The sequence below is a fragment of the Corapipo altera genome, unplaced genomic scaffold (genome assembly GCF_003945725.1).
Source record: "Corapipo altera isolate COAL_440 unplaced genomic scaffold, ASM394572v1 51, whole genome shotgun sequence".
Lineage (NCBI taxonomy): Eukaryota > Metazoa > Chordata > Aves > Passeriformes > Pipridae > Corapipo > Corapipo altera.
Window position 1 is genome coordinate 1,905,123 of NW_020884892.1, and position 20,278 is coordinate 1,925,400.

Below are 20,278 nucleotides of genomic sequence, written 5' to 3' on the forward strand. Positions count from 1 at the left end.
TGTTTCTAAAAATCCAATTAAACTATTTTATTGACAATAAAAGAAGGGTAATTTTACTGGTGGGACCTATTGGATGAGTTAGATGAATGTACCAGTGAGTAACACGTGGTATCTTCAGTGGTTTTTGGTAAGCAGAATCCCACCATGTATAGCCATGCTCAGGACCCTGCAACAAAGGGAACAGTTAAACTTCTGTTAATTGAAGCTTTAAAAACAACAAAAACCTTTGAATTTTGGAAAGAAAAAATGTCTAAATGAAGGTCAATGGCAAACTTCCTCCACGAATTTGTGAAGGGCAAGAAAGGGTTACCAGGAGGCAGGAAAGCCTCAGTTTGTTGAGAAACAATGATAGGAGATCAGAAATTACCAGAATTATTTGAGCCATTTCTGATTGCTTTAAGCTGTAAACTTTGTCCCTTGAATTAGTTACAGGTAGACAAAAAGAAGGATTCGTGGCTGTTTCTCATCCAAGAAAACCCAGTCCTTGCTGTCATTCACCTGACAAGACAACTCAAAGGAAGATTCACTCAATGAGGGAGAGCAGCCTCAAAAATGCTCCTCTGACTCTTGGTGTGCAAAGAGCAAGGATCCAACAAATGTAGAGCTCTGTGCACTCTGGTTACTCTTGTCTAGAGTGATTTTCTTGACATGACAGGGCACCCAGGAGCAGAAAACACCTCTAACTGCTCTGGTTCCCTCTGACTCCTTCAGCAATTACCTTTACTCACTGTCACATTTGCTTCTTTCTGCCTCTGTGCTGGGGCGCTGCTGTTGCTGCATATTTTTGCTCTTATCAGACAAACCCACCCACCTCTGCCTTCTATGTTGAAGGTGCCAATTTATAAAGGTAACCTTGTCTTTCTCTTTTTGTAGGTGGAAGATGCTTTGAATGAGGCAGATTTTCAGCTCAAGCTGGACCTGCACTTTACTGATAGTGAACAACAGTAAGTGCTGTTTTGAAGCTCAGTTGGTAATGTGGGGTTCTGTTCAATTGGGAAATTACTTTGATAAAATGAGACTTCTTTGTAAAAAAGGATACCTTTGATAAGTCTTCCCTTTGCCTCAATGTTGAAGTTTTTCTGTTTCTTCTCTCTGCTTTGAAAAGTGTATCTCATGCTGCTCTTTAAAGGAACAACATTTTTCCTCCTTTAAGTGTAAGTTTTTTCAAAGGTTATAAGTGTTGCTCTATCTCTGCTGCTGTTAAAGGGAATATCATCATTGACCTGCAGGTGGGCAGGGGCTGTGGTTCAGGAATGCACTTATCTCAGGAGGCAATGAAGTATTTCCTGGCTGAAGACAGGAGTATAAACATGCTAAGCTCTTTTCTCCTATTAAGAACCAAAGTTGCCTCAATATTTTCAAGAGGAAGGAGTCTTCCCATTGAATTTGATTTTATCTAACTGCATTTGATCCCATAATCTTAGGTGAAGTGGGAATAACATCCCTTCCTGTGACATAGCAGGAAGTGTGACCCCATATATTATTCAGCCTCACTGCATCAGGGAAAAGTCTGCCAATGACTTGAGCAGGGTTTGCAGGGGTTGGTAGTGTAGGGAAATCATCTGAGGTGTGTTTCGTGCTGAGACTGTCCCCATGGGATTTTATTCATACCCACATAGAACTTAAATAAATTTCAAGAACAAGTTTCTGTTATCTTCAAGATACAAAAAGTGAAAATTTTTTCTCTCATGCAGGTGGGACTGGACCTTCAGTGCTGATGGGTCTTGAAGAGAGAAAAAAACAAACATTAAATGATAACCAGGAATAAAAATAACTGAAAGTTATGAAATTGTGCTCCAACACATGCATTTAATTTCTGTTATAATATTAAAGATTATTCTGATTTACTATAAACAAAAGTAGTGATTTTTAGAAAAAAAATATTCTGCAAAGCTTCTGTAAGCTTGGGACTAACCATATACCATACACAACCATTTCATCCTAGGTTTTCATAGTTCTGGGAAACAATTGGCTTCAGAAGGGTCTTTAATGCTAAATGTAAAATAATTCGTCTTTAGAAATTTCACTTTAACTGGAAGGATGTGGTGAGGTGCTCTCCAGATTTACAGCTCAGTCTCTCACTATAGGTGACTGAGATGTCATGTGGTTACCTGCACACCAGGATTGTTATTCTGGAATACTTATAACAAAATTTAAATTAAAGTGTTGACTTTCATTTACTTAAAAAGAAAAAAAAAAAAAAGGAAAGCTAATCCAACGTGTACTGTTTCTCTGCAATTACTTCACCTAGTCTTTTCATTTTTGGCCTCTTCCAAAAAGTTTTTTCAGAACAATCTGGAAAGGCACTCTGAATATTTTCAGCTGTGTCTGGCACAGGAATGCTTTTAACTCTCACAGGTTGCCTGGGCTCATTTTTCTTTTACAGAAAATCATAAGTAGTAAACTGTCCCATCTATGAGCACCCAAATAATCTGAACAGTTTGCTAAATGCATTTCCTTCTGTTGCTTAGGTCTTGACATCCCCAGAACTAGTGGGTACACGGACATCAAGAGCAACCAGCAGGGAAAACCGGAATTGCATTGCACTTATTCTTTTTTTTATACAGTACATTCAAATAAGTCTGCATATGTTATTTATTCTTTGTGTTTCTATTTATATTAGTTATATCTATATTAATGTTCAAATATCTATATTAATATTCATATTTACGCTTGGCACAAGTACAACACATGACACTCTTTAGTTATCTTACCCCTTAAGAAACTGGGAAGTGATAAATTTCACACCTCAAGCCATCTCTCAGTCTGCTGCCTCTAGCACCTTATAGGCTGTGACAACTCAGGGCTTCACTAACCCTTGTTAAACCTCTTTCCCTTGCAGGCTGAGGGATGTTCCAGCGATCCCTGTGATCAGCAGCCGAACACTGTGTCTCCACTTCCACCCCCGGCGAGGTCTGCACCACCATGTCCCTGTCATGTTTGACTATTTCCACCTGTCAGTGATCTCTGTCACAGTCCATGCGTCCCTGGTGGCACTACACCAGCCTCTGATCAGGTAAAGGGCACAGAAATGTCTGTGGAAAGGCAGAGGAGATTTCTCTGCTGAGTTCTCTCATACAATTTGCTTACTGAACGGGAGAAGGATAGAGGATAATTTAATTTAAAGTTTTTTGGTCCTGGGCTAATGGAGATTGGGATTTACAACCAAACTCTGACACCGGCCTCTTCCCTTGGTAAAGCACCAGAGGTCTGATGAAAAAGTGGTAAAATTTTGGGAAAGAGGTTAAAAATTTTGACTAGTCTTGATCTCTCTATTCCCTATTTGTAATGAGAATGTTAAAATTGTGCTTTCCTTGGCAGTTTTTTCTCTTTAGTCTAAAAGCAACTAAGAACACTTACATTTTCCCCCCGTGATGTTTTGTAAAACATTCAGGACAACTGGACTCTAATCTCACCCATGGCCTCTGTGTATGAGCGTAATTCATAACATGGTTAGGAGGAGGCACAGAGGAGTCAGTGCTGGATAAGGCTTCACTGGGTTATTCCTTTGCAGAATCATCTGGTTTGATTGTGCAGCAGTATAATACCAGCTGCCATGGGGTCTAGGTGTGATTTATGTTATCTGATTCATAATGACTAGAAAATAACTTAGAACTCCTTCAAGTAAAACAGGGCTGGAGGTCAATATCCTCTAATATTTAGAGCAGGCTAAGGGAAGCAAAGGTCTTTCTGGCAATTTACTTAGTGCCCAAACTTTTCAGTGCATGAGACAGAGTGCTGAGAGGTCTTGAAGCAAAATGCAGTGTTCAGCATTGTTCAACTTCCCTTAACTCCAGCAAGATCTTGTCGTTTACCAAATGACCATGAGACTCTAAACCTTGGCAAATACTGTGCAGAGAACACAGTGTCAGAGAGGAAAGATGAACCTGTAGAGTGTTTTCCTTGGGTTTCATGCTTTGACTTGATACATCTTTGCTTCAGTTCTCCATTTGTGTGAAGGCATTGCTTGTACACAGTGTCACAGAATGAATTGAGAACGTAAGAGGTTAAGCCTGAGATTGAGAAGTGCCCTATCTCTGAAAGTGTTCAAGGCCAGATTGGACGGGGCTTTGAGCAACGTGGTCTGGTGGAAGGTATCTCTGCCCATGGCCAGGAGGTTGAAACTAATCCATTTCAACCCAAGCCATTCGAAGATTCTATGAGCTGTGGCAGTGATGTGTCTCATATCAGAGATCAGACTGACATATCTGTCTTCTACTGATGTGATACAAGTAACTGCTGTATCTCTGTTCTGCTATGTGTTGACTCTTTTAATGATGAAATTAAATTGTAACAGACTACTTCTAACCAGATAATTTTGCTCAGATAATTTACTTACTGTTCTGGTATAGAAAAGGATGAAAGAACAATAGTTACCAGGCTTAATGACTGTTTTGAGTGCTGTGTTATCCTCTAATGAATGGGGCTGCACAGGCTTGTTACTGTTATTAGGCGTAAATCACATGATGAGCAATTGTTCCATAGTCATATTATTATAGCATTTAAAATACTATTTTGTGGACCTTTGTGAAGTATACAATCTATTTACTTAATGCAGTGGAATGAAGATTTTTGACAACACACTATACACTCTCATTTGCTTAAGCCCATAAAATCATTTTAAAGTGTGATACTAAGGATTTATTTTTTTCTTGATAAATATTCCAAACCTGAAGGGTTTTTACATCATGCATTTTCTCATTATAAATCAGGATGAAGACACTAGTGTAAAATAAATTACACTCTAAAACAAAACCAGCCAACTAAAACTTGTTTAATTTGCTCATAGCTCAGAGCTTTCCTGTTTCTCTCTTATCATAGGAGTTTAGTAAGAATATAGAAAAAAGACCATTATAAAGTCAGGTTTTTTGGGATTTTTTTGGTAACTGTGTAGAACCTGAATGACTGGAAAGTCTTTTTTGTCACATTATAGGAAAAATAATCTCCAGGTCATAGAATCACAGAGTGGCTTGGGTTGGAAGGGACCTTAAAGATAAATTAGTTCCAACCTCCCTGACAGGGGTGCACCTTCCACTAGATCAGGTTGCTCCAAGCCCTGTCCAACCTGGCCTTGAATACTTGCAAAGATGGAGATAGTTACATTATCTGGGAAAAAAATATCTATGCAGTGCTTCACAATCGTTTTGTTTGCTATCTTGAACTGTCCCATCATGGTACATACTTTGTGTGTATATACATATTATTTCTGCACATATCTATAGACTCAAATGTAAAATTGCAACAGTTCTAGACCCACCCTGAAAATAAATATATAAAACTAAAATTCACTACTGCCTTGAAGTTTTCCTGGAAAATCACTTTACCTGAAGCACAACTGTATACTCACATATGCCCTGTGGACTCAGCTCTTCGTACTTTGTTAGCTCTGTTGACAAATTAGATACTCTTCCCCAAAGTTCTTTCATGTTGTCTGTATTTAAAGGGAGAAACCAGACAGACCAATTCAGGCCGTTGCCTTCAGGGAAATGTACACTCACAAATAGTTAAGGAAACCTTCCCAGGATGCCTCCCTTGCCTCCTGCTTTTTGACAAGTGAATATTTTGATATTGTTGTTTGTCCTGATTAATAATTCTGAGCTAACAAATATTACGTTAGGTTTGAGACTCTGAAGACCTAACTTTTTACCAACCTGAGAACGAATGAAATTCATATTTCTGGGATCATTTGCAAGCTTCTGGATGGAAATTTTGTGATTCAGCCTTTCTAAAGAGTATAACCCTCAGCTTTTTAAAGGGATACTGCATTCATAGCAGCTGCTAATGGCTCTGTGGATTTACTAAGAAGGTGAGAGGTTGGGTAAGAAGGTGGTGAGACAGACTTGCAGTCAGTTTATCTCCAGCTTTGTTATCAAAGAATTCTAGAATCATAGAATGGTCTGGGTTGGAATAGATGTTAAAGATCGTCTCATTCCAACCTCCTGCTGTGGGCAGGGACACTTTCTACTAGACCAGGTTGCTCAGAGCCCCATCCAACCTGTCCTTGAGCAGTGCAAGGGATGGGACATCCACAACTTCCCTGGGCAACCTGTGCCAGGGCCTCATCATTCTTACATTAAAGAATTTCTTCATAACATCTAATATAAACCTCAATTTAAAGCCATTCTTCCTTGTCCTGTCACTGCATGCCCTTGTTAAAAAGTCCCTCTCATGGTTTTCTATAAACTACCTTCAGGTAGTTTAGTACTTTAGTTTAGTGCTACAAGGTCACCCTGGAGCCTTTCCTTCTCAAGGCAGAACAACCTCAGCTCTCTCAGCCTGTCCTTATAGGAGAAAAACTCCAGCCTTCTGATGACCTTTGTGGTCTCTCCTGGACCCACTCTTAAGAGGTCCAAAATTTCCCACAATTTCCTGTGCTGATGACTCCAGAGCAGGATGCAGGTCTCCAGGTCTCACAAGGGCAGAGCAGAGGCTCAGAATCATCGCGCTTGACCTGCTGGCCACATTGCCTTTGATGCAGCCCAGGATGCAATTGGCTTTCTGGGCTGCAAACACACGCTGTTGGCTCATGTCAAGTTTTTCATCCACCAGAACCCTCAAGTCCTCCTCCACAGGGCTCCTCTCAGTGAGTCTCAGCCTGTACTCGAATCTGGGACTACCCAAACTCAGATGTAGCACCTTACACTTGGACTTGTTGAGCCTCGTGAGGTTCTCATGGGCCCACTTATCTCTAGAGCAATCATTTTTGGTCTAGATGTGGGATGACCAGGAGCACGGTGTGATGCTTTGGTGCTTGGATCATCTCTCCTGGCTCCTTGGGCAGCTGTATTCCTCTGCAGAGGGAACTCTGAGCAGCAGGGAAGGGACTGGGTGTCTTTTGCTTGTCCTTACTGAGCCAAACTTGGTTAAAAACTCTCACTTTGACCCTTAGAGTTCTCTGACTCCTCTAGAAAGCACCCCAGAAGTGACCGGGGAAGCTGGACCACTTGGAGTCAAGCCCAAAACTTTGCTTTCTAGGCAGGAATGCAGTAATAGGGGAGAACTGGGATGTAGGGCTCAGTGGTTTTGATAGTTGTTGTCTTGGCCTGAAATACTGCTCCCCTCACCTGTGTCTTGCCCTACACGCAGACCCTTCCAACAGGACACTGTCAGGGCAGGGCTGGAGCTGAGCTGTGGCAGAGCCCAGCCCCTTGCCCTCTCTCAGTGACAGCAACCGTGTCTGCACCAAATGCTTTTGGCAGCTGCAGATCACAGAGCTGTATTTCAGACTTTTGGGATGTGGGACAAACAGAGGAAAATCTAGAGCAGGAAGCTGGATGGTACTGCTCTCCTAATATCGTGGAAGTGACAGTTCTCTTTGGAAAGTTAAAGGCAACCACATTTTACCCAGGATAACAGAAGATGAGCCCAACAAGTCTGTCAAAAGATAAACAGAAAAAGTGAACAATGTTCGAGCTTGAGGCTGTTCCCCTATTGATGCATTGGCCTTCATTAAATGCTTAAATAACCTTTTTATTCTCTTCCTTAAACTCCACAGGCTAAATGTGAGCAGACAGCTGCAGGAGGAAGGTGAGGAGGAGAAGGATTTAGGGCTTTTGGACTACAGTTTTCTGATTTGGTTTCTGGCCCAAGGCACTGACTTCTCCCTCAGCCCCCCCTCACTGGCTTCACAACTGGTCCAGTCTGGAAGTGCAACCATCACTTATTAGCCCAGTCTCAGCTGTTAGGAAAGGTACTTTGCTCCAACATAGCTCAGACTTCAAGAAATATTTCTGTTTTTCCAAAAGTGAAATGTGCAGATCTGTGATGTAAGGTCTACTTAGTCTCAGGCATGCTGCAAGCACAGTGCCTTTCTTATATTGGACTCATTCAAAAAGCAAACAAGAAGAAATATGGTTCATTTATTGCACAGACCTCTATACCACTTCCTCTCCCTCCCCCCAAAAAAACCCAAAACCAAACAAACACCCAAAAAACACCAAGGGAAAACAAAAAAAACAAGTCTTGAAATTGCTGCAGATAAGCAATATCCTTCACTATAGGCAGCTGGCAAACCTGTTTTCTCTTGGTTGCACAAGAAAGGGGTTTATTTTTCTCAGCTTTCTCGATTCTCCTCAACTTTTTATTCCTTTCCCCACTTTCATACATAAATTTACATGAAAAACAAAGTAGACTTTCAAGATTTTACTTATTAACATTGAATCCTTAATTGCCCACAATCAAATGACTGTATGAGAAACAAGAAATCTTGGTGGGATCTGTGATGGGAAAATAATATAATACAAATTTTTTTGGTGGAGAGACCAAGACACAAATATTCAATGTTTTAATGTCTTTAGCTGGTTCTGCTCCAGAAAGAAGAAACAGAATCAAGGTCACAGAATATTCCAAGGTTTCAGCTCTGCTCCACTGCACTGAGGAATCAGGCCAACCCTAGCCATCCTTGAGCGATTTTATCTCACCTAAGTTCTTTTGTTTCCAGGCATCCTGTTCCTCAAAAGCACGACTGATCTCTCTATAGATAATACACACAATGTACTGCCCTGTGCATCTTGAATCTGGGTGCAGATTATGCAGGTCACTTTTTCTACAGTTGCAAGAGTGGTTGGCACCTACTTATGGGGAGCTTGCATCTGAAACTGCACAAATGTAATACTGGGGAGTAAAATTCATAACTTGTTTTCCCTTTCCATCCTATTTACAAATAAATTAATCTGTAGAAAGAAAATGAAATACTTATGCAGCAAAGAGCTGTTGCTTCTATGTATGCTTATTAGAAGAATACTGGTTGATATTATTTCCCTCTAAGCACCCCCTCATAACAACTGGATGATTTTTCCTTTGAATTTTCTTTTATTTGGTAGTTTGTTATGCACCTGCAAAGATAAACCTCCCCTTTGACATGCCAGTCTCCTGAGTTACCAACTGAAAAACCACATAAGAAAAAACTGGCAATTTCTGAGTCAAACTTAAAAAAACCCAAACCCAACAACAACAAAAAATCCCACTGAAAATTAAATATCCCCACATGGCTTTATCTGTTTTCAAATTTTATAGCAACTAAGGTTAAGTTCAGGACAAATGAACCAACATTTTCCAGCAGTCAAAATCTGTAGAGATTTCAGACCAGATTGACTCCATTTGGGATCTAAGGAGAGATATCTGTTTTCATTAAAAAATTTATTTTAATAAATCTTATCAGTTTTACCCAAAAAGCTCAAAACATTTTACAGCCACTGATTACAGCCTTAGTGAAACTCCTTGGGTAAGAGAACTACATGCCTAGAGGAGCACAATCTGTAAACATCCACAGATTATTCTCAAAAATAAGTAACGGATCACCCGTGTACCCTATGACCACATGCCAGTAGTAATTTCCCAAAAGCTATATTAAAGTTTTGAGTTAAAAAATGGAGGGAAATCAGTGTTGTCATTACAATTTTCCTGATGCGTGGGAGTTAGAAGGGAGCTCCTGGTGAAATGCAAACAGGTGGCAGTGGGGGCTGTGAGGGTTTAATTCCGAGGTCTGCTAATTCTATGGGACTGACTTATATTTTTAATTTTTTTAAGAAGCAATATTTTATGCATAAGGGACTGAGGGAAAAATAAGTGGTTTCTCCAAGGATCTGACCTAAATGGGATAAAAGTTCATTTCCTGAACTTCCTCTCCTGATATAGTCACAAGATTATCATTTCTTGTAATTAGAAATGTGATGATTGTGTGACGTTTTGTTTGTTTGGGGTTTTTAATTTTTTACAGTTTGATCCTTTCAAATAGAGAAAGATATTTTTTCTTTCCCAAGAAAGACTCAGATCCCAATCTTCTAATTTTCCTCCCATTCTGCTAAAACCTAAAATTCATGAAAAAAAAAGTTTTGTTTACCAAAACCAAAACAAAACAAAATTAAAAATTCAAAAAGGTTATTTCTTTTTCGGGGAAGTTTAATCTCAAAGAGAACACAATGTTATTTTAAACTGCCCTGAAGTATTTTTTCTGATTTGCTTCAATAACACATCTGAATTAACATTTATCAAGGCCAATCCATTTGTTATGCTAAGGAGCTGCCATCTCATTTATACGTGAGAGAATTGTCCAAAGATAAAATAAACAGGGAATGGTTATTTAATATTTTGTGCTATACAAGAACCAAGAGGTACCACATCCAATTCCCCAACAGGGAGTTCAAAAGAAGCAGAAAGTTCAGAACTTACCACAAGTCCAGTTCATTCCAAAATGTATGTAAGTTACAGAGACCAAGAGTATAAATCAAAAAGGCATGGACACAAATTCATAGAAGGTAACCATGACTGTTGGAAATAATTGAGTACAACCTCTGACTCAGAAAGTTCTTAAATTTTGATTGTTGATATCTTGCAGGCTATAACAAAGGGAAAAAATGCAGTTTTCAATGCAGTTTACTGTACTATGTGTCCACAGAGGGCTACTGTAATAACTGGGAGACTCCTTTGAAGGATAAAGACATTGAATCATAGAATCATGGAATGGTATGGATTGGAAAGGACCTTAAAGATCATCTCGTTCCAACTCCCCTGCCGTGGGCAGGGACATCTTCCACTAGACCAGGTTGCTCAGAGCTCTATCCAACCTGACCTTGAACACTTACAGGGATGGGGTGTCCACAATTTCTCAGGACAAACTGTTACAGTGCCTCACCATCCATGATCTCATAGATAAGGTCATCAAAAGGCCAGCTCAAAAAAAAAAACATTTCACTGATAATATTAATAGTCCTGCATGCATGTTAATCCTCTTGGACATGCACCCATTACCTCTTTTGACCTTTTTTATCCTAAATCCAATTAAAAGCTAAGTTTAACATACCGGATAAGGATCTAAATGTTGATATTAAATCAACGCTATTAAATAGTCTGAATGGACATGTAAGTAAACAAGGTTCATGATTCATACAAATAAACATATTTGCAGAAATAATTAGAAGAAATAAATACAAAAAAAAAGAAAGATGTAACAAACTGACCTGGTATTCCTAATAAAAATTATCTTCAAGCATAATGTACTTCAGAAAGCATTAGAGGGACCTCAGCAGTTTGTAAGCCTTCCGCTTAAACTTCCCTCAGCATACTGAGGACGTTTTGGCGTGTTGCCCAAAAAAGGTTTTTGTTTTACAGTGCTATGTGAAATCAATTTCCATAAAACCAACAGATTAAAATCCCTTCTCTGCTGTAAAAGCAAAAGATAAATAAATAAAAAAGGCATTAAAAAGTGCTTTTCTTTAAACCTTTGAAAGCTTTGTTAATATTCAAACGAGGAGTTTTTCATGTGCAGGCAACATTTGTTTAAGCTTCTCTCTCTGATACCACAGCAATCATTTTTTATTTCTGCTTCTTGAACCTTGCCAGCAGACCAGGGCAGATAACATCACTCAATAACAACTCTTATGGGATGGCCTTTTTGCCAGTATTTATATATAACAAGCAGCACTTCTGAGCTACAGGCAAGGCATGGATTTGCATTTAACCTTCTGAAAGTTGTCCAATTCCTAACTTTGCTTGAGATTCTTTTTCTGGTGTTGCACACCTCACTCTGTTTCACACCAGAACCTCACGTTTTGTTTGAGTATAACAAGTGTTGCTGAACCTTTCTTTTGTCTTATCCCTTTAGCTTAAGTATCATTCCAGAATTCGAGAAATATTTGCACAACACTCTCAGGCACATGGTGTGATTTTTGGGTGTCCAGGAGTTGGATTTCAGTGATCCTTGTGGGTCCCTTACAACTCAGGATATTCTATGATTCTTTTTTTATATGTATGCTTCTGTACAGCAGGCAGTGCTCCAATCTGTCCTTAAAAACTGAATCAAATATAGATATCAACGAATTAGGCTGATCTGAGCTGAAGTGGCCACGTGATGCACATCTACACAGAGGAACGACCTCAGACTGGAAAGTGTTCCCGGCATGAATAGTACTGCCCTGTGGCTTTTAGTTCTGGCATGTTATGGTTTTAAGATGTTTCTTGTGCTCTCCATTCTGGAAGTTTTTATTCTTTCAAGGAGACCAGGTCTCCTGGGTATGACGTAATTTGGGATGCCTGGATGGGCATCAGGCACCTGTGGATGGTGATCCCAGTCTGAGAGCTGTAACACAAACTCAAGTGGCATTATCCTTGCACTTTCTATGAAGAGCAAATGTGTCTTCCTTCTTGTTCTACACTTCATTATTTTAGTTCCGCCTTTGCCTACATGTTTTTAAAGAACACTTCTGGTTGCTTGCATCACTATTTGGACTCAGTAATTTGACTCCTTGTATTCACCCCAAGTAGCCTGATTTCCCTCTTGAAATCTTGATACAGTTTATGTACAGCACATGTTCTCTGAGGGACAAACTGTGGAGTTATCTCATTTAAATCCAGTTGCTGATGAGGTCTCTCTTTAAAGTCCACAATAAGAAATAAGTACTTTGAAGGTACAAGTCCCCTGATCTATTTGATATCACTGCTTCAGAAAGAGGTGACTCATACCCTGGAAATGCCAATTCCTCTCCAGTGAATATAAAGGCAACCTATATCATTAGCTGGGGGGTGTACTTTTGCTTAGATTAACCCAGAGCATGAGCCCCTGGCTGTGCATCAGGACTCTAGTGGGCTTGAGGCTGAGTAAACTCCAGTCAAGGTATTCCACTCTTAATGGGTTCATGGTCTAAGACATACAGATACAGCCAGAAAGGAGCACTGGCCATAATAATCAGCACTGAGAGGTAATGACCACAACACCAAAACAACTTACATTCTGTCAGAATTTTGAGGAAGAATTTGGATAACAGTGAATTCATGTTACACCAAGGATATGGAAGAACATTTCCCAGATGAATGGACTGCATCCAGCAAAAACAAATGTAGCTTTGGGGCTGTAGTCTTGTCATTTGGTGCTGGAAGCTAATGTCATGGGACAGTGAGAAGTGGGAACTAAACTTCCAATCTATAATAAGTTTGGGATGAGCTATAGAAGATATTGATAGATAAGAGAGGTCACACACAACTCAAAGAGAAGGGCAATATAGTTAAAGCAAGAGAGAAAGATGTTGCATCCATCAAGGTGCAAACTGATGAGAAGTTGGATAAGAGTATTTATCTGTGTGGATAGATGGAAAGGTTGTGTTGGTGAGATGTTATGCTGGGAAATGATCTGTATGACAGCAGAGAAAAGAATGAGTTAAAGATAACACTCAAATCACTCATCTGAATGTCTAGGAAACAAACTTGAGCTAGTGATGTCCAGCACACTGGACAATGATCATTTTCAAGAGAAACATGAATTTACAGTGTCAACTTGAAATTAATAAAAGTAAAACCCAGTACCACCAAAAGTGTAGTGTTTTCTAAGGAGGGAAATAATACTGAGACAACAATGACTCTTCTCTAACAATATTCCTTTAATTAGTTTTTCTTCTCAATTTTTCTTCTTATAGTTTTGCTCGTCCAGGGAAAGGTTCTTGGCTTGGTAAAGGCAACCTGGAGGCGGGACCAGACCAGTCCAGTATGTCTTTAGAAAATCTAGTGTTTGGAGCTGGCTACTGCAAACCCACTTCTTCAGAGGTAAGAAGAATGAAAAATGATGTCTTACTTCCATTGGTTCACTCCGGGTGTCCCTATTACCTGTGGAGAACTTTTCATGGTTGTGTATTTCTAGTAGAGGGATTTTGTTGGAAGAAGAAACCCTCAAACATTTCTGCATGAACTAGCTGGCACTTGGATATACAGTCCCTTGGTGTTCAGCCCCCATTTCAGAAAGTTCAAGATATGTGGATATATATCCCCATTGCCAATGGTACTTTTAAGACAGGATTCACCTGATCAGGTGTCTGCTTGAAGCTGAAATTAATTATTCAGGAAGAGGCCTTGGCTTTCAGGTTTTGTGTATGACAGCCAAAGGACTTGAGTCATTATTAAGGATGTTGTAAAGGAAGGTTTTGTGTCCTGAGTATTGAGTATTGTGTGTGTTGGTTGTGGGGTGTTGTACACATTGCGTTACCCATGGCAGGTCTCACAGTTAGTGTGTGCCTTTGATCTTACTACTTACCACAGGTGAAGAGGAGAGCTCATTTTGCAATTTTTAGTAGAAATTGTTTGTTTGAAAAATAATGATTAATTGGGGGGTTTTTTGTTGCTTATTTCCTTTTTTTTTCTTTTTTTTTTTTTTTTTTTTTTTAAACGCTTGCTGTGGAGTGTTTTGTTGTGGGTATGTTTTGTTTTGTTCTTTTTTTCATTTTTGTCAGAAACATTTCCTCAGATCTAGAAACTCAACCCAGAATATTGCAATAATTAACCTGTTAGGAAACCATGATTCAAGGTTTCTGATTAACATGCTGCCCTCAGCTTCCCTCAAGCTTTCTTGTCAAAGCTGTTTTTTATAAATATTTAAAACATCCAAGCCTAGAGCGGCTGGTGCAGAAGAACTACCAGGGCTGAGAGAATGTTTGGCCTGAGGCTGCTATCCAAAACATTGGGTCAGTGTATGCTTTTGGCAAACAAACTGACCTCAACCTCTGTCTCTCTGGTAGGCAGTCACATCACAGATGTTTAAATAGCTGATTCAAATATTTATTTTGTAGATTAATCTGTGTACATCTCTGTACATCACACAAAAGAGATTTCTTTCGAGAGCGGTGCCTACTTTTCATTATCCTCTGGACAGATCTCTATTGTAAGAAGAGAGATGGAAAGACTAGTTGCACTGCCATTTTTGCTTTTAGTCTCTCTGGAAAAATCTTGTTCTGTTATGATTAGGAAAAACCTTATTGCTTTCCCAAATTTCTTCCTTAGCTGGACACTATTTTCTACTCATCTCTGTTGACTAATCATCTTTTTTTTGGTTTGGTTGTGGTTTTTTTTTTAATGAGGTGTGGTTTTTTGTTTGCTTGGGTTTTTGTTTGGTTGTGGGTTTTTTTGTTTTGTTTTGTGGGGGTTTTTTTTGTTTGTTGGTTTAGTTTGGTTTGGTTTTTTTTGTGACAATATAATTGTGGTGAGTTGACCTTGATTGGAAGTCAGGTGCCCACCAAGCTACTCTATCCCTTCCCTCCTTAATTAGACAGGGTAGGATAAAGGAACTTTGTGGGTAAAGCCAGTTTAATGAAGCAAACCCAAGAGCCACGTGTAGAAACAAAGGAAACTGAAAGATTTATTCTGTTCTTCCCATCAGCAGATGATGTCCAACCACTTCCTAGGAAGTGGGGCTTCAGTAGTGTAGTAGTTTCTCTGGAAGACAAATGTCATAATAGTGAATGCTCCCCCTTCTCCTCCTTTTTCTTAGCTTTCATTGCTCAGCAGATGTGGAATGGAACGTCCCTTTGGTCATCAGATCAGCTGTCCCAGCTATGTCTCCTCCCAAGATCTGCACACTCCCATCCTACTGATGAGGAGTGGAATGTTGGAGAGACAGCATTGATGCTGTACCAGCTCTGCCTAGCAGTAACCAAAACACTGGTGTGACACCAACACCTTTACAGCTACCAATGCACAGCACAGGCTGTGAGGGCTGCCATGGGGAGAGCTAACTCCATCCCAGTCAGACCCCATACAATAATTATTATCTTGGCAGGTGGCCTACGACATACCAAAATGAAAGGGCTCTCTCAAGAACTGGCTTTAGCACACTGCTTCCCTGCAGTCATCAGAATGCCACACACCAAACCATCATAAATAAAATGCTACACAGCCTATGTGGTCAGATGTGCATTTGCTTAGGTTCAGAAACCTCCATAAGTCATGGCATCTGTTCTTGAGCTGAGCATTTTAATTTAATAGAATGTGATGGCCTTTTTACCTATGCTATCCATGATGTATGATAATGAGCAAAGGCTATTTCTCTTAGTTTAACATAAAAAATAAACATTCGGAGCTAAAAAGAACCTATTGTGAGAGTAAATCTAATTCCAAACAGGGACCCATGTGACTGCTGGTTTATATGAGACTTTATATCGAGCCATAAGGGGCTGAAGGAAGAGGAGAAATATTAGCTCTTATGGTGTTACAATGCTTTTCACTGGGTCAAGTTTTCTTCCCTTTGCAACCTTGCAGATTCCATTCTAGATTGTTTGAATGTGTTTGTTAAATGTAACTTCAACTGGACTATAGGCATTTCTGAATTTGGGAAATTTTGCAGTCACTGCCAATGGGCATGAGAATGGATCCTACTCTTTTCATTAAATGAAAAAAAAACCTGCAGACCTCTCTGCTCACTTTTTACATATTTTTATTTGGACCTTGCCTACTGCATGTTCAAATTATTAACTGTTGAATATCTTAACTCAAAATATACCACAGTTATATTTTTCTTTGCAAGCTTCTCTGATTCAATGCAACTGGCTAAATCTAGGCTAGGACAATTAATGTATCTCATCTTCCAAGGCTGACAAAGTTCACTGGGAGGCAGGACATGGGAACATTAAAGGGATGTTGGTTAGTTCCTTTTTATGTCATAAACAGTTAATGTTGGTCTGTCCTGGTTTTTCTTTTGTTTTGTTCTGTTTTCATCTCTGCAGATCTGAGTTTGGATCCTTCTATTTTTCATGTACATTTCTGTGTTTTTCTTGATCTGAGAAGTCTCTAGGCTTAAGGTCTTAAAATACATCTCATGGGCAAGTGTCTTCTGTTTAGTGTCTTTTCTAGGGAACTGAATCTCATTATTCAGTTTACTGTAAGACTGCAAATAACCAATACTTTCTTATTCAAGCTTTAGCTATTGTGAGGAAACCTAAAAGAGCTTTTTTCTCTGACAGATGCAGATAGATTATTTTTCCAGAATACTTTCCAGAATATTACATTTGAGCAGAAGCTTGTGAGGGGTAGGAACTCTAAATCATTTCTATTGCACTCTTTTCCTGAGGTCTAGATGTAAACTCCCACAAAGTAGTAGTTTCTTGTGTCTGAGGCACTTACTAACTCCACAGTTTATTCAGTTTCATAGGTTTGACATAAATTGTACAAATCTGTGAAGCAGCCTAGCTCCCAAAAATAAATTTTGTTCTCACTAGTGTCATGATATTAAGTAGATGGACTAGTGGCATGGTCTATTTGGTTTATGTGGCAAGATTTTGGTACCAGAGAGAGATGGGATGAGGGGAGGCTTCTTTACAGAGAAACAAGAACCTTCCACCACATTATATAGAAACAACTCCAACTGGTTCCAAGGTGGACCCACTGCTGGCCAAAGCTGAGCCCATCAGCAACAACTGTAGAACCACTTTGATAACATTTAAGGAAGCGTAAAAACCACTGTCCAGCAGCTGTGAGACAGAAGAGTGAGAAAATGGGAAAGAAACAACTATCCAAGCACCAATGTCAGTGAAGTAGGAAGAGAGGAGTTACTCCAGGTGTCAGAGCAGATTTCCCTTCAGCCTGTGGTAAAGACACAGGTTATCCCACTGCAGCCTTGGAGAGCTCCATGCCAGAGCAGGTGGCTGTGCCCTGGAGGAAGGTGGTTTTAGATTTAGTTCTCATTCTACTCTGTTTAATTGGTAATAAGTTCTATTAATTCCACCCAGCAGAGTCTGTTTTGGCCATGGCAGTAATTGGTCAGTGATCTCCCTGTCCTTACTTTGACTCTTGAGCTTTTTGTTGTATTTTTTCTCTGTCCTGTTGAAGAAGGTGGCTTGGTCCACCCACACCATATGGTTCAGACAAGATTTGAACACAGTAGTGTAGTGACTGGATTTACAGTAGTGCTAATCCCTCGGGAAGGCCAGAAATGTGCTGAAATCTGGAGTTACGACTACCAAGTTATATTTCTTAGACGTCTCTTGAAGACAAAGCAGAAGACACTCATCTTGACATGTCATCTCTAGGTCATGCTTTCCATTTTCCCTCTTTCTTCCTTAGAAAACATGGATGCATCAGAGAGTTAATTCTCTTTTTAGGCCCACAGACTGACTGCGGAAGTGCTCATCCTGTTTACATCATTGACTTACTTTTCCTTTATTGAAAAGGAAAGCGACTGCCTAAAGAAAGTCTATATCAATCAGCTCTTTTTGTCTCTTCCTGAGCTAATTTTCAGCATTTGGGCTGCTGAGGTGCCACTGCTTAATAATAGGTCCTGACGGCTCCTCGTTCTGCATTTCTGACTTCTCAGTGCAGAGACTAATTAAATGTCAGCAGCTCTGGACTGTACATGCACATTTTCCCTAGTTCTCCCCAAGTGACTTCTGAACATCACTGACAGTTTCCTCATCTCCTGGCTTAGCAGAGTAGTTATAATAATTAATCCTATTTAAACCTCGGTAATTTCTTTTTTTTTTAAGTCTTCCTGTCTCTTCCCAGTCCTCTACTCGGCAAAGGGGAGTCTTCCCTTTCTCCATTCCTCCTTTCCTCTCTCTCTAATACTTTCTGTCTATCTATACTACGCTCTTCCTTTCAAGCACAGTTAAGACAACAAAGATATTTATTATTGAAATAACATTTTTTGTTGTCAGATAAATACAAAAGAAGACACTTTAGTGATCAAAAAAATAGTAGAGAATAATCTACAGAATACTAAAATGTGCTAGGACTTTCTCAAGTTGTCTTCAACCCATAACCTATTCTCACAGGGAATATACATCACAGTAGGTGTGTTCAAAATAGGATCATATCTACTATGTTCTTGGGAGATCTAGTGTAATGAAGCAGCCTCATGAGCTGTGTGTGACTAGCTTCCCTTGGGGGCATCTGAATTCCCTTTTTGGTCTACTAAATTGTTTTTTTCTGTGAGGAAGTTCAAGGTTTTTTTTGGATGTTACAGGATTTGTATCTCAATGCCACACTGAGTCATGGTTTCAGGTGATCTCAACAGCCATAAGAGATGGACACTGAAAAATTTCAACAGCTACTACATCTACAAAAAAATAAAATGTTCCTTGCAGAACTGCAAATTGAGTGGTCACTTACACTTCAGGATTCTTATACCTTACCCAGTACAATAAACCTCTTCTCTATCCACTGTTGTCAGGTTGGTTTAATGTCTTTTAATATTGTGCATCAAATGCCTACTGCGTTATAATCAAGTTGAGTCAATGACATTCTGGGAATTATTAATAAACTGTACTCACAGTAATCTTATTTTCATTTGGCTAGCAGTTGCACTGCAGATAAATTGACTTCTAAGTAATCAGATTGATTAATCATATGACTTCCCATTAATAACGTGCTGATGTTTGATGAGAAGCGTTCTTCTTTCATCTAGCATTGAGGTAGCAATCCCAAAAGACATGAAGTTTATGCCTGGCATAACACAAGAGCTAAGAGTGTCATTCAAATAAAATTTCATTGATTATAAGAGTTCTTTTCCACAGACAGTTTGCTAATATTTTCATCTTTTCAGCAACATATGCAAAACCTGGGCTCTTCCAGCCTAGCACCAAAACATTATTCAAACCCACACTTTTATGTCACATAGGAGTAATCTGTGGTTTAGTCTTCTTTTTTTCTGTATAGTTATGGCTTTTTGATCAAATAGTTTACCTTTTCAGCTCTTGAATAAGGAAGACCCTGAGATTAGGTCAGCGGGTAAGAGCATGGTGTTAAAACCACCAAGGCTGTGGATTTTATATGTACGGGCCATTCCCTGAAGGGGTGGATTCAATGATCCTTCTGGGTCCCTTCCAACTCAGAATGTTCTGTTATTCTGTGAACGTTGTGCATCAGAGAAAAGTCCAGATAGGATCCATTGTGGGAACTGTAATATGTCCTGAAGTCCCAGTTTGACTGTGAGGAGAGCATAGCTGTGAAAGTCATTCATCTACAGACAAAGGAACCTTAATGTAGAGACTGATTTTATCCATTTTTTTGTTTGTTTGTTTTTATTATACTGACACAACATCCATCTGTCTAATGTTATTCAATTGTTCCTTCTTTTTTTTCATGGCACTTGCTATGTACTGACCCCAAAACAAAATTTTATGAGAGATATAGAGAGAAGGAGAGAAAGGGAGAGGGGGAAAGGGTAAGGCTGAGGGACAAGGTATGGGTGAAGGAAAGCAAGGCAAGGCAAGGACAAAAAGAGGTGTTAATTTTATAAAAGAACTAAAACTCTCCTGTTTCTTTTGAAAGAAAGGGTGAGGTGAATTTTGCTGTTTTCCCTCCCTTTTCAGAAAACTTGCAGAGGTTCCCTATCTCCTGGTAGAAAAAAAAAAAGGGACCTGGTATGTCTGGAGGGCTTTGAAGTTGCCAAAACTTTATTTAATTTATTTTTTTGTTGTTTTTCTTAGCTTTGTACCAAGGGCAATGTTTTACAAGCAATGTCTAATTATTTACAAACTCAAAACATTGTTAAGATTCTGATTTTACCAATTTAGAACTTGAGTGTGTA

At 39.4% G+C, this 20,278-nt stretch overlaps 1 protein-coding gene across 3 annotated transcripts in view; it reads left to right on the top strand.

Annotated features, from left to right (window-relative positions):
• The window catches only part of FAM135B (family with sequence similarity 135 member B), a 199,576-nt gene that overhangs the window by 128,590 nt on the left and 50,708 nt on the right, over positions 1–20,278 (top strand). For all 3 annotated transcript variants that reach the window (XM_027645656.1, XM_027645657.1, XM_027645658.1), the window contains 3 exons: positions 874–944; positions 2,843–3,016; positions 13,407–13,533. In XM_027645656.1, the coding sequence (XP_027501457.1) occupies positions 874–944; positions 2,843–3,016; positions 13,407–13,533 (372 nt within the window). The remainder of the gene's footprint in view (positions 1–873; positions 945–2,842; positions 3,017–13,406; positions 13,534–20,278) is intronic.